Source organism: Symphodus melops (genome assembly GCF_947650265.1).
Source record: "Symphodus melops genome assembly, chromosome: 3".
NCBI lineage: Eukaryota > Metazoa > Chordata > Actinopteri > Labriformes > Labridae > Symphodus > Symphodus melops.
The window spans coordinates 11,022,000-11,035,641 of NC_136693.1; the positions used below are offsets into that span (position 1 = coordinate 11,022,000).

At 39.1% G+C, this 13,642-nt stretch overlaps 3 protein-coding genes across 4 annotated transcripts; 1 reads left to right on the forward strand and 2 right to left on the reverse strand.

The window, feature by feature from the left end:
• Positions 1 to 1,773: 1,773 nt before the first annotated feature.
• On the reverse strand, positions 1,774 to 5,309 carry ist1 (IST1 factor associated with ESCRT-III). Of its 2 annotated transcripts, none has more exons than XM_079339162.1 (10): positions 5,197 to 5,309; positions 4,542 to 4,645; positions 4,233 to 4,413; positions 4,019 to 4,106; positions 3,821 to 3,904; positions 3,613 to 3,723; positions 3,333 to 3,530; positions 2,882 to 2,983; positions 2,208 to 2,253; positions 1,774 to 1,960 (listed from the first exon to the last, which is right to left on the reverse strand). In XM_079339162.1, the coding sequence occupies exons 2-10, from the start codon at positions 4,627 to 4,629 to the stop codon at positions 1,794 to 1,796; spliced, it is 1,065 nt and encodes a 354-aa protein (XP_079195288.1). In that variant the 5' UTR covers positions 4,630 to 4,645; positions 5,197 to 5,309; the 3' UTR covers positions 1,774 to 1,793. The 2 variants fall into 2 exon arrangements, with proteins under 2 accessions (XP_079195288.1, XP_079195289.1); XM_079339163.1 differs by having other exon boundaries at positions 4,542 to 4,659.
• A 329-nt stretch (positions 5,310 to 5,638) lies between these two features.
• Positions 5,639 to 10,347, reverse strand: mphosph10 (M-phase phosphoprotein 10 (U3 small nucleolar ribonucleoprotein)). The gene is made up of 11 exons (XM_079339156.1): positions 10,248 to 10,347; positions 8,781 to 9,444; positions 8,515 to 8,696; positions 8,248 to 8,413; positions 7,710 to 7,851; positions 7,396 to 7,463; positions 7,158 to 7,295; positions 6,968 to 7,078; positions 6,529 to 6,636; positions 6,207 to 6,437; positions 5,639 to 6,031 (listed from the first exon to the last, which is right to left on the reverse strand). The coding sequence occupies exons 1-11, from the start codon at positions 10,331 to 10,333 to the stop codon at positions 5,882 to 5,884; spliced, it is 2,046 nt and encodes a 681-aa protein (XP_079195282.1). The 5' UTR covers positions 10,334 to 10,347; the 3' UTR covers positions 5,639 to 5,881.
• mcee (methylmalonyl CoA epimerase) lies at positions 10,332 to 12,320 on the forward strand (the record flags this gene model as incomplete). The annotated part of the gene is made up of 3 exons (XM_079339176.1): positions 10,332 to 10,452; positions 11,157 to 11,497; positions 11,779 to 12,320. 3 exons carry the CDS (start codon positions 10,332 to 10,334, stop codon positions 11,929 to 11,931), a joined length of 615 nt encoding a protein of 204 aa, XP_079195302.1. The 3' UTR covers positions 11,932 to 12,320.
• Positions 12,321 to 13,642: the final 1,322 nt, after the last annotated feature.

Genomic DNA, 13,642 nt, shown 5'->3' on the forward strand with positions numbered 1-13,642 from the left:
TTTGTCTTTATGCTGAGGACCCCTGCTGGTCACCAGGTGAAACAGTGTAAAGCAGAGAAGTGTTAAGGACATAAACAACCTTACACGTTACCAGTTCCATATAATCTTTTATTAAATTGTTTAGTATACAGTGGAAAAAACATGTCTTTTGCAACAAGACAACAATTTGTATCTCGAAGATTAGCATGAAAGAACAGTCCAACATTGAAAAGACACATTGAGCAGATCACCGTTGTGTAGTGTCATTTTTACTTTCTCAAGTTACTTAAAAAAACATTTAATAAACGCAGCTGGAGAGCTTTGCTGAATCATCTTGTTCAAGGCCTCGGCTCATTTGCCATGCAAACAGAGCTAGGTGTAGGTTACAGGCCATGTAACAAAACCCTTCATTCCCATTTTCTCCACAAGAAAAGGAAACATCTTCTTCTATTGCCAATTTGCCATTTCCAACACAAAGCAGTATTATAAAATTGTTTATGGCCAAAGTAAATAAAGCAAAGTTTGTTCATGTACCCAGTCTTGGGGATAACCAACACATAATCCTACGGACTGGCAAGGCCTCTGATGACAGATGGCAACTAAGGCAAATGCAGTGGTGAACATACAGTATAAGACACATGCACACAGGATAAAAGAGGACATACATTTACATCGAATCACTAAGACTGAGCTCAGCTCTGCACACATTTCGCTTGTTATCTTAGTACTTCAATGAAGAGATAGTGCAGGTGTTTAGTCAAACTGATAAACCAAAGGGCAACAAAAAAACAACTATTATGAGATGTGGAGTATGAAACAGAAATGCTAAATGTTGTACAACATCCTACTTCCCAACTATTTTTGCCAAACAATTCAATCAGTCATGTAAATAGGTCTATCTATAGTTTTTCGCATTATATTACAGATTTCCATATATTGTTTCGTCACTAAATATCTGTGCCTCACGACTCCTGTAACAGGTTTGATGTGTCACCATCAGTTCCTCCTGAAGTGCTCATTTACCTCTGACAACTGATAGCGAATAAATCTTGTGACTTAACGCACCGTTTCCAAAGTGACAAAACGGCACGACTGGGTGGACACTGGAAATATGGCTTCTTTCTCTATGGGGGAAAAAATAGATGGTAATTGAAGCGTTGCAGCAGAAACATCTGCAGCCTTTGTCTTTGTGAATTCCAGCTTTACCCAGAACTGGGGCAGCCGGGCAGGCTGGTTTGACTAGTCTGAGACAGGACTGAGCGACACAGTGGAGAGATCATAGTGAGACAGCACATATTCAAAGTTTTAGTCAGACCCAAATCCCCAGCAAAAAGCTACAATTGAAATCTTTGTCTGGTTATACAATCACACTTAGAATGGGTATATTAAAAAGACCTTCATTCAGGAGTGATCACATGATTGTAGGTAGTTATATGCTTAATGAAAGATGAAAGCCATAAAGAAAGAAAGAAAAGAAAATGGGTAATTGTTGGTACTGCCAAAAGAACTAAGAATTCTGCTAATAGTGAAAATGAAAGAAGGGTCCAATGAGCAACCGCATCCTCAGAAAGATGCTCATATTTATGCAAAATGAGGTAAGAGTACATGTATGTTTAATGTCTATGTAAGATTACTTCACTGTTTAAGGAGTAAACTCTCAAGATCTGATTGAGAGCATGAATATTTTCCATTTCCTGTTTTGAGCTGCATAGGTGACAAGATGGGTCTGTGAATGAATATGTCTGAATGTGTGTGTGTGTGTGTGTGTGTGTGTGTGATTGGACCAGGGTGCAATGTTGTTGTATGTTGTATGTTTAGGTCTTCTTCTTCAGCTCCTCAAACCGCCGTGTTAAATCGTCAAAGTCGATGTCATCCGAGGTGGTAGTGTGTCCGCCAAAGGAGGATGTCGGGAGTGTGTCAGGAACAGAAGGGAGTTCTGGAAGAGCGCTGTTGTCGAACTTCTGATGCGAAGGGCCAGGACCTGAAGAGTGATACAAAGTGTTCAGTTGAACCTAATCTATGCAACAGTGGCAGATTACACTACAGGCGAATCAAAGAGCAGAAACAGACATTTTAATTCAAAAGGAGCAGGCACAAAATGTTCTTACTTTAAAGTTCTGAAGAAGTATTTAAATGATAAATGCCCAACACTAACTTACAAACACAGTAACATACAACAATGAGACACGTTTTCCTCTATCTGTTCCTTGATTGTTGGCAGAACTCACCTACGGCCTGGGAAGGAACAGAGGCTTTGTCAGTAAGGTCATCAATCTGGAACGCAGAGAAAATGTTTAAGGGATAACTGTCGTCTTATTATGGAAGTAAATCACTTTTTTTTTTTTATTTGTTAGTGCTGAGAGAGAACTAACAATAGTGTTTGACAATGGGTAAGTAAATGAAGAAACATTGAGGAAATCAAATTAAAGCAAAACTGCAGGAGATTTGTTGAGAACCCATCACCTTTAGTGTTTGACACAAAGACAGACTCGAGGACTCAGCTGGTCTAAGCCTTTTCTGAACCTAACCCTCTTCTCTGTTCATTCTCGTCCCACTCAGAGCAACTGTTCAGGCAAAAGTTAGTGGTTACGGTTTAATCACCTCATGCCACCTATTTCTAAGATGATAAAGCAGAGTCAACAACAGAATTAGGTTTTACCCAAATGAGGAATTTTGCTTTGGTATTTTGTCGCACCACAGTCTCAACCAACATAGTAAATAAACAAGCACTGCAATCTAAACCTACTCTGAGAAACAGTACACAAATAGAAGAGGGCAAGCAAAACTGCAAGAAAGCTGAATGAACTGCTCTTCCCTGAGTGGTGCCCTGCCCTGTCCGTCTGTCCTTCTGATGGAACGGGAGGGGGGGGGGGGCAGGGATGGGAGGGGTGCAGTCACTTACAGACTCGTATGTGGGGGGAGAAGTGGGCAGCTGAGGGGGCTGCCCTCCTGCCATGGGGTGCTGGAAGTTGTTGTAGGTTCCAACGGGGGCATTAAACTGATCCTGGATGACAAACACAAGTCAGGTACAAGTCAGCATCTCTTACTGGAAGTTGATACATTGATGGGTTACTTTGAGTGATTTGGAAGTTTTCATAAAAGAAACAACTCTTTGATCTTTTGATAGTGATTATTGTATTGTATATAACTGTAAAAATAAAGTGCGTTTTAAACGTGTTGAAAACGTTATCTATCAAAATGAAATATTAAGTGATTAAGGGATTGTCTTCAATGGCTCATCAACACGACACTGTACTGCAATCAAAGATTTCCTTGATTTTATCAACTCCGATTGCAGTTTTCTCTCACTAGTTACAGATATCACAACAACATTATTTAAAAACATAACTTACGGCTCCTTTGGGAGGTGGATAGTTGAAAGCTGTGGGCATTGGCATGGGCATTGGCATGGGCATATGCATGGGCATGGGCATGCCAGCACCAGGTACAGTGAATCCTCCTCCGCCGCCGCCACCTCCACCACCACCTCCAAACTTCTTGTCATTGTCAACGTCAATCAGGTCTGCCTCCTCTCCAGCACACACCTCAGGCTGTCCAGAGTCAGGGGTGCATCAGTGAATATTTGAAACAAGTATAATTTTATTATTCTTAGACTCATTTTGTTATACTCACCCGGACCATTGCGTCAGGTTCATACGGAACATTGTAGTTCTTGGCGATTTCTATCAGGTAGCGTTCCACCAAGATTTTGGGAGGGGCCTCTACGCTCAGTTTGTGCATCAGCTATACACATAAAAGATGTTAGATTAGAAGCCTCTAGAAAGTAACCAGAAGTTCATGCATTCTCGAGCACAACTGAGTTGGAAAAAAAATTGCTAACCCTTTCGTTGACTGTGCCAATTTGGTTTGTCTTGCACAGCTTGCCGTACTCTTTGCTGTACTTTGCACACAGCTGGTCAGATACCTACGAGAAGAATGAGGACACAAGACTCTAAAAACATCTCCTCTTGGAATAAAAGAATACAACTTGGTAAGTGTTGTTGGGAAAGAGTTTTTGCTCTATCTACACAGTGCTCACAATTCTGAGCTCATTCACTTCAGCCTGGAGACGGGGTGCTGCCCAAATAAGAGTGGACACTGCCTCTTGTAAGCCTGGGTCCATTTCCCTAATCGGAGAGATGGTTTACAAAAGAAAGATCACAGGGACAGCAAGAGAACAGATAAATACAAAACAGGTTTAATAAGTTTATCAGTAAGTTAAAGAAAAACGTACTGATGACTTAGTGACTCACTTCATGGATGTAATGAGGCCGAGGCGAGCCAACAGAAGGTCACAGTAGAGCTCGAGGATCTCCATGGCCTCCACCAGATAGTCCTCTCTAATGATATGTTCCACCCGAATCCGTGCCCGCTCATCCTTCCCCGCCGACAGGTAATCTGCAATCTCCTTCCTCGCCTTTTGAGCAAGCTCAGCTTTTACGATGATATTGTGAAAAAGATTGAGGAAAACAAAAACAGGTAGAAAGAAACACATCCATCAGAACATGAGTGTGTTTCAAACATCAGATTATAAATGAACCAGAGTTCATGATTAGACTTACTTTTCTTTTTCTCCAGGAGTTTGAATCTGTTGATGACAAGTCGTAGATTGACTTTCAGTCTGTCTCCTTTGAATCCTGATCCTAGCATGATGATGATGATCTATCTGTGAACAGAAAACTACAAGGAGCACAATGTACACCGGAAGAATCATGTACCGAAACCAACCTAAGAAGTCCATTTAACCTCGCCCCTACCTCTGATCAAATGACTCACTCAGCTAATCATGTGAGCATGACCAAGCCATAGCGACATCATAACTCCAGATCTACTCTAAATAAACCCATTATATACACACAAACAAGTTAGCTTGAAAACGAGTGTTTAAACGACATTTAGCTTTAGCCTGACTCGGCGGATAGCTGACCTTACTCGGTTGCCGTAGACGTTATACTTTAAAGATACCCCGTCTCACACTATATGTCTATAATTTAACGTATTAACATACCGATACAGTCCAGGTCTAGTAACATAACTCGTTACATTAGGAACATGTCTATTTTATGAACCCGCCTGAGTGACAGCTAGCCTAGCGTTGTTAGCAGTGCTCTTGTTCAACGCGAACAACAATCAAAACAAACGAGTCAAACACACGAACGTACTCTGTATAATATGTTTTCAAAAAACATTTTTAATAATACCGTGTCAGTAACATACCTGGAAGGTAAGTGACGCGTAAACTTCAACTTATTCAAGGTTTTCCTGTCGTGTTGTTTCGTCGCCTACTTTACTTCCGTAATGACATTTAATGACGTCACGGAGTTTTATCAGCGGAGGCGGGGCCTTAAAACTTTCTGTCAGGAGTTTATGACGGGTGATGTCTATTGTAATGCAAAATTATGCAACCTTACGTCTGTGCTGAAATTGAATAGGCTGCTACGTAAAAAGTACTCATAGTTTGACCGCTGTATTGTTAACTTCTAGAATTTCCTTCGGGATCAATAAAGTATCTATCTATGGTTATCAATCAGTTAAAAGAGGCTTACAACAGGTTCCAGTCTGAAACGCCAGAGTTAAAATAAATTTCATAAAATAAATACAGACTTTCAGAAGCTCAGACTACAGACAGTCTTTGGTCACAAGTGAGACAGCAAACAGCTACACATGCTCCATTTATTCATAGAAAGGAAGTGCAGATGGTTATTATGTTTGAGACTGAAAATGCATTTATTATTATAGGTTCAATGGTTACACATGTTGCCACAAACACCTGTGCAAAGGATTTATTTGTATGATCATAGAAATGTATCCCAAGGACTTTTAGTTGTGACATAGGGCAGCTTTCTCAAAAAAGAATATGTACAATATTAAAATTGATTTTCAACAACTAACATAACAGTTTTTACAACTTAAGTTTGCTGACAGAAACCTCTTTTTGTTTCTTTTTCTTTGAAGAAGAGTCCTTTGCACTTTTGATCTGACTTTTAACTTGGTCCTGCAATTCAGAGAAGAAGGCTTGAGAGGAGCGTAGAGCTTTGTCTTTTCCTTCATCCTGGAACAGAAGAATAATGTATTAGTAGAGTCACTTGGGAATTACGAAACATGATGAATTTGGTTGACACAGACTTTAGACCCTAAGAATTGAAACATACACTATTAACTGACATACACACTATTAATTGAAACGTGTCTCAGCCGTCAGAGAAATAACCAGAGAAAATCCTCACCTTGAGTATTGTGGCTTTGCCTCCTTTCGTAAGTTTCTTCAGACTTTCTGTCACCTCAGCCTTTGAGGGCTTTCTGTTCTCCCCAGCTCTGCTGGCCTCTTTAAGCTTCTGTCTCTTTTCTTTCTCCTTAATCTTGAGACGCTTCACCTGCTTCTTGTGGCGTCGCTCACGCTTCTTGTCTGTTGACGTCTTTTCATCAGCCCCCAGAATATCTCCTGCTTTGTTCTTCTCCTTAAATTAGATCAGAGAATTATTAGTCAGACAGTGTAACTTCAATTACCAAGATCAAAATCACGGTTTTAAAAGGGAATTAAAGGCCAACCTTAATTTCTTCTGGTGCAAGCAGCGTAGCATCACTAGCACTGACAGGAGCCACCTCCTCCATTGTTATAGTTGGCAAGTTAGACACCACTTTGACCTCAGGAACAGGCTGTGGACAAAAGGTAATATGACTGCACTGCAAAACTGCACTGGTAACATATACAACATGTACACACTTATCTCAGGGAGGTTTTTAAAATACAAATTTACTGTGCCTAAAAACATTCAATGTATTATGAATCACAGATTCAAATAGGGAGCACTTTTTCAATTTCAAATTATACAAGGAAGTTCTCGTTTTTCCAATTAAACATTTGACTTCAGGTCAGTGCGGACAAGTACACACCCACATCTTTCGGAATACTCCAAGAAAGACGGCCATCTTTAATGTTTCAGTCACATGAAATGACTTCATGTTTGTGCTGGTAGGCAAAACTTACTGGTTTAGGTGTGAAGTGGAAGTTTGAAAGAGCATCCAGTTTTAGGAAGAGTGTGTCCATAAGCTTCTGAATTTCCACATGGGCTGGGTTCTCCTCTTCTTCTGTCTTTTGCTGAAATAAGAAAAATTGATAAATAAAAAAGGGCAGCACAGTTGTCTGTATGTTCGAGGAGCAGTGATGAAGGTTATACCTGACTTTGCTTTAGGTATTCTTGCTCGTAGATTTCTGCCAGACTCTGCTTGCTCTTCTCATGGTCCAACGTTAACCTCTTCTTGTACTCAAACACCTCCTCTTTGGGTTTTTCTTTACGGACCACATCATCAAAGGCCTAAATTACACACAGGACAAGGAAACTGTAACAGACAAGAAACCAAAGACACAACTTATATTTTTTCAGAAACAGTTAAATTCAAGTCATTGTGACCAACCTGGTCTTTAATTCTCTGTTTGATGATGTCTTCAAGCTGTAGTGTTGTTTCCTCTGTGATAGCAGGGGCTAAAATGGAAAAGATTCTTTTATTTCCAATAATATTCAAGTCAAAACATAAATAATAATAACTTTATTTATAAAGCGCTTTCAGTCAAAGTGCTGTACAGGTACTACAATCAACTAATAAAGATAATATACAAAATAATATTATATAATAAATAAAAAATAAGACAATAGTGTTACAAACCAAGCTCAAAAAAACACATTTTCCAACAGCAGATTGCAACAAACAATAGAAGATGATTCACTCACCCGTCCTAGACACCTGCTCAAACTCCACATCTTCCTCCAACATGCTGTTCTCTGGACGTGTCTGTGCCGTCACCTCTCCAGACAGCTGCCACGGCTTCTCTGCTAGAGCGGCTTTCTCCAACTCGCCGATCTTCTCTGACATCTGCAGGTAATAAAACCAATAAGATAAGATAGTGATTGTGATCCTAAAATAAAACCTGTACCATCACAACAATTTGTTTTATTTCTCCGGGATTTTGACTGCTTATTTAAAAAGGAAGAATGTGCAACACTTTACACATAAATATCGTAGAAATCCAGTAAATGTATGAGTAATGCGTCTCCGAGTCATGACTGTCTACAAGTGACAAGCGTGAGTCCAACCTGCTTTATTGTTGTTGTTTACATGTTGTTACATTGTTGTTGTTTACAAACGGCAGTCTGTTTCGGTTTAATGCGGGTGCTAAAGGGCGACGTCTACTGGATCAAAAAGTTGGAAATTCTACCTTTAAGCAACCTGGACTGGCAAATAAATGAATGTACATTTGAAACACGTTACCTTTTCTTGCCGTCTCTCAAAAGACGACTTTGATTCAGACTTTACTGCACTTTTTGTTTTTCCTCCAAAGATATCCTCCAAGTCCTCTCCTTCACTGTCATCGTCCCCAGAGAGGTTGAATGTCACTTTCTTATGAGGTGCTTTGGACTGACTTGTGTCTTCATCCCTGGCAAGGGGAGGACACAAACGGGCTGTAAATAACAATACTCAACAAAATGTGCTCCTCCTACGCCGTGATCTGCACAACATGATTCTAATCACACTTACTCATCGTCACCCTCCTCTTCACCATCATAATCATCTTCCTCGTCATCTATGTCTTCTTCACCATCCTCCTGGCCATCTTCCATGCTGTCATCTTCACCATCTGACTGCTCATCTGTGTTGGCTGGTTCAATGCCAACAGTGTCAAAGAAGTCCTTGTATTTGAGATTCCTGGAGCTTTTAGCCTGTTATTATACAACAATAACACATTTATTATAGTTTACCAGTAAGACAATGACAACATAAAGAGTAAATGATGAGACACATACCGTCTTTGTCTTTTGCTGTTTGTTAGAAATGATTTGATCAAGGTCAAGATCGTCGTCGTCATCAGACTGCAGGTCCTGAAAATAATCTACGCCATCTTCATTTTCATCCTCCTTTCCCTCTCGCTTATCCATATTGTCAAGAAAAGACTCCATCTCTGACAGTTTGAAGAACTTATCATCAACCTCAGAGGGAACCACCTTTGTTTTCGAGCCCTTTCTTCCAACCTCCTTCTTCTGTTTCTCTCGCTTTTCCAGAGCATCCACATCAAAATCTATATCAGAGTCCTCCTCTGTGTAATCCTCTGTCCCGTCTTCAGCCTCCACAGCCGTGTTCTTCGACTGTATGGATGGTTCTTCTTCGTCTTCTTCATCAACATTTTCTTCTCCAGCCTCTAATTCTTCTTCGCTAATACTCTCTTCCTCCTCCTCTGCCAGCAATGTTAATGTCTCATCAGACAAAGCCTCTCCAGTGGCATTTTGAAAGTGTTTCAGCACAGCATTATTCTGTAGTTCCAGCTCCTGCCAGACCTGCTCTTCATCAAAGTTTTCCACCACCAGCTGAGCCAAAGGACTACCTTTATAATCTGCCGGCTCCTGAGCTTTGTGGAGGTCATACAAGGTCTTAGTGAGAGATGTAAAGTCTGCTGCCACTCCATCTTGCAGACTGAAAAAAAGGCAAAAGAAATCAGTATAGAAAATCTTGTAATAAATAAAAGAAAAAATATATCAATGGAGTTAGATGTGTGCCCTTTGTAAGTAGGTTTTATTACGGTGACAAATTTATTATTGCAGAACAAACTATCTAGCTACCTATAAAGATGTGTGACTGTTTAATGATTGAAGTTCATCTGAATGAAAATCTGAATTGTGTTTTAAGGATGAGTACATTTACACATACATTTCTTGGTGCGAAACAATTAAAAGGAAATAAAGCAGAACTAGCAAAACCTTAAACAATACAGTATAAGAGGCAATAATAAACATGCAATCGAATTTAAATGTGACATACAAAGAAAATAATTTAAAAAATACTAAATGTTTAAAGTGTGCGATCAAAATGAGAAAACATTTAGATTTATGAATCTACTCTGACTTCTTGAAGTCTATATCTTGGTAAAAAAAAAGAAAAAGAAAAGAGCAAGGCATTCATGTTTCCCCTTATTTCTAACGAATAGCATTTATGAGCACCTTGTGTTACAACACAAGTCATCCGTCCACACCCTTCATATTTAACAATTTAATACAAATACAAAAAAACCTGTAACTTTATCTTTTCTCAAACATTCCCTAAAGGATTAAAGCGGTTTATTATAAAAGCTTTCTTTTCTTGATACTGAATGATAACTGCAGAAGTGTATGCAGTTAGCTTTAGCTTAGCTCGTTGAATCTCTTCTCTTCACACTTAACTCAAAAAAAATCAGACACCATTTTAAAAACAACGAAGTCATGCAGGAGGAAAACACTTGCCTCAAAAAGTTCTCAGGTTGTGCGGTGTTGTCATTTATAGTCTTTATAGACTCCTCCAGCACACTCCACATATCCCTACTTGCCATGGCTTCCCCACATGTAGGACTGTCTGTGTCGCAAGTAAACATGCTCCCCGAGAAACTCTACCGCTACTGTATTTGGTTCCGAGACACAAACATGGCGTCCACCGTGCTGAAGGTTGCAGGTAGGTTTCTGGCCAAAATGATTTAACAGCCAAACGCGTGTTTTTTTCTACTCTGTTTTCTCTTATCGTAAATATACTTTTAATCGACCTCTTAAGTAATGTCGAACATGTGTTGCGCTACTTTAAACTACTGTACTGTAAAGCTTTATGTAAAAGGCAGTAGATGTTTGTCTTGTTGGCCTACGAGGTACTGTTTGTTTGTTTGTTTGTTTGTTTTAAACAGTTGTACTTTTATTCCAAGCCAGGAAAAGTGAATTTAACTAATGAGGGTTTAGTTTGATCTGCTTTGAGTGCAATAGTTTTCTACAACTTCAACTTAAAATGATGCACTTGAGCCACGATATCATAAAACAGAAATTTAATACCAGACAAAAAACTGGACCCTGTGCTGTAGTAGGCTGCTATGTCATTTTTAAACAAGTCAAACATTATCCAAACCAACAGAACATTATTTCCAAATATCAACCTGATTTTCTCAGTAAATGTATAATACATAATTCATCTTTGCAATTGTTTTGATTTGAGGGAGTTGTGCAGGCAAAACAACATGTCTCAACTCTGTTAACATCATTTAGTGTAATATAAGACTTGGACAGAGTTAGTGCAGTGATACAGTCTATGAAACAATGTCAAATAGGTGTTTTATTTTTTATGTGAACTGTTGATTAAAACTTTATCCACAGCTAATCTTACTTTATTTTCAGGAACAGGGCTGTCTGCATGTGCTCGTCTCACACTCCTGAGAGCACATTCCACAACAGCAGTCCTCCGTCAGGGCGTTCCTGGACCACTGTGGAAACTAGGGAGGCTAAACCACATCGCCATTGCTGTCCCTGATATGGAGAAGGCCACAGCTCTGTATCGGGATGTTCTGGGGGCTACAGTGAGTGACAAGGTGCCCCTTCCAGAGCACGGTGTCTACACAGTGTTTGTGGAGCTTGGCAACACAAAGCTGGAGTTGCTTCATCCTCTGGGGGAGAAGAGTCCCATCGCTGGATTCTTACAAAAGAACAAGTCTGGAGGGATGCACCACATTTGTATTGAGGTGAGACAGCACAGATCACATGCCACACGGAGTGAGTATTGTGTAGAACACTAGTTCCCAGGATCCCAGGGAAAGTCTGGAGACAAAACTATGTGAAAAATAAATCAAGTAAAACAGGTAGAATGTGTGTTAATTTTATGTATGAATTTTTATCAAAAATCTTTGAGTTATAATGTTCAAGGACGAATTGTGTTTTTGATGAGGAGAAAGGTGAGGCAGACCCTTGTAATCTGCACTTGTAGCTCGATGGATAAATAACATTTTTTTTTTTTGGGTTGCAGGTCGACGACATAAATGCTGCGATAGCCGACCTGAAAGCGAAGAACATCAGAACTCTTTCAGCTGAGCCTCGTATAGGAGCTCATGGGAAACCTGTGATGTTTCTTCATCCTAAAGACTGTGACGGTGTTCTTGTGGAGCTGGAAGAGGCATGAATACTTCAGTGGGAGCTGTTTATTCACATTTCAATTCCACAGTCAGTGTGATAAAAATCATGAAAATGGCTGTTGACTGTAATTTGTTTTTCTTCTTTGTAGCACTTATCTTCTCATTTCAAAAATGTGCCTCGGAGTTCTATTTCAGGGCTGTACTTTACGTTTCTGTGTGGAATAAATAATGATGTGGTGTGTTTGACACATTCTATAAAGTTTAAAATCTTGTCTACATTATCCTACACTGCTCTGCAGTATAATAGATATTTACATCTTTGTTATAGCTACAGTACAGGAAGACACTGATATTAACTTGTTTTTATTTTTCAAGATGCAGTTCTATTCATGAAATCTCATTAAGTACAGAAAAGATGATGTATCAAACAGTAAAATTGTGCTTAATGTCACTTTAATTCAGAATTTAACGCTCTTGGGATTTTCTAGTTGTTGATTTGGTGGTTTACTGATCCTGTACACGTGTAGTTAGAAAATCTTATTGGCCTCTATTTCTAATGTCTAACGCCGATGAATCCTTGACACAGGAACGTTTTTAAGATGGCTGTTTCTGCATCAAGCTGTAGACAACTTGTCTGACACCTACCCCGTGGCGTGGAATGACGAGCGTGTGTATTTACTGTATAGAAACAATCAGTCTTTGCGCTGGTGGTCTTGTTGGCTTTAGTAGCTCATAAACAGGCAGCAATATTAATTTGTCTGTTTGATGTCCAGTTAGTAGCTTTAAATCGTAGTTCAAAATATACCTATTGCTTATTTTATTTAACACTTGTTTATAAAATGTACACCTCACTGTTACTATATGAATGCAGATTCCTTCATGAAAAGGAAATAACCTGATAGAAAAATAGTTTTTAATAAACATTTTCATTTGTTTAATCTGCTTTAGGTTGTAAAATATTTCACATATTTGTATCTTTGAGGTGTAACCCAATCAGAAACATACTTTCTTATATTGACTCAAAGCCTAAAACACTTTTATATGCAGTAACGTGTATAGTAGACCTTTATTTAGTATTTTTCCTGATTTTAAATCAGGAAAAAGCCTGACAACGTTGTTTGTACTCATATACAATACTTACTGCAGACACTATACAGTCTGATTCAGTGCAGAGTATGGTTATCACCACTAGAGGGAGTGATCCTTGCAGCAGCCATACAAACCAAAAGTTAATGCAGTTTGTTATCCTTACAGAAGGAACCTCTAAGAAAACAAACCAGCCTTATTACAAAACCAGGAAACCTCTAGGTCTCCTCAAAGTTTCAGCCATACTTCCTGTTAATTATTGAAGCTTCTGATTTGGAGAACCCGATTACTTAAAACTTTACAAACCGTTTAGCTGGTCGAAAGAGAAATTCATCCAGAGCTCCATGTACAGAATAACTTCAAACTGGGCAAAGGAACTGTGGATTGAAGGAAATCCAAACAATGGATTGCACATTCCATGACATAAATGGTGCATGATCATTAATCATCATGCTGCTTATTTTTAATTTCTGTTGCATCTTTTTTGACATTTTTCAAATAAACTTGATATTTTTATGAACTACCTGTCTTACTAATCTTTGTTTTTCACATAGTCAGGTCATTGTGACTGTTAGGGAAACAAAGACGTTCAATCACTTCTCCCTTTGTTCATCATTGACACAGATTGAAATTTTACAACAAATCATCAGCTGCAGCTTAGTTCTGTTTTCC

What these genes read in the sequence shown, in the direction of transcription:
- mphosph10 (XM_079339156.1), bottom strand. Translation starts at nt 10,333, where the DNA reads ATGGCAAGTAGGGATATGTGGAGTGTGCTGGAGGAGTCTATAAAGACT. An exon ending in CAACCTGAGAACTTTTTGAG is followed by an intron (nt 9,445 to 10,247) that starts GCAAGTGTTTTC and finishes CCTTTTTTTCAG; the next exon opens with TCTGCAAGATGGAGTGGCAG. An exon ending in TCCACTTCACACCTAAACCA is followed by an intron (nt 6,637 to 6,967) that starts GTAAGTTTTGCC and finishes TTTTGTCCACAG; the next exon opens with CCTGTTCCTGAGGTCAAAGT.
- ist1 (XM_079339162.1), bottom strand. Translation starts at nt 4,629, where the DNA reads ATGCTAGGATCAGGATTCAAAGGAGACAGACTGAAAGTCAATCTACGA. An exon ending in AAGTGAATGAGCTCAGAATT is followed by an intron (nt 3,905 to 4,018) that starts GTGAGCACTGTG and finishes TTCTTCTCGTAG; the next exon opens with GTATCTGACCAGCTGTGTGC. An exon ending in AACCTGACGCAATGGTCCGG is followed by an intron (nt 3,531 to 3,612) that starts GTGAGTATAACA and finishes GACTCTGGACAG; the next exon opens with CCTGAGGTGTGTGCTGGAGA.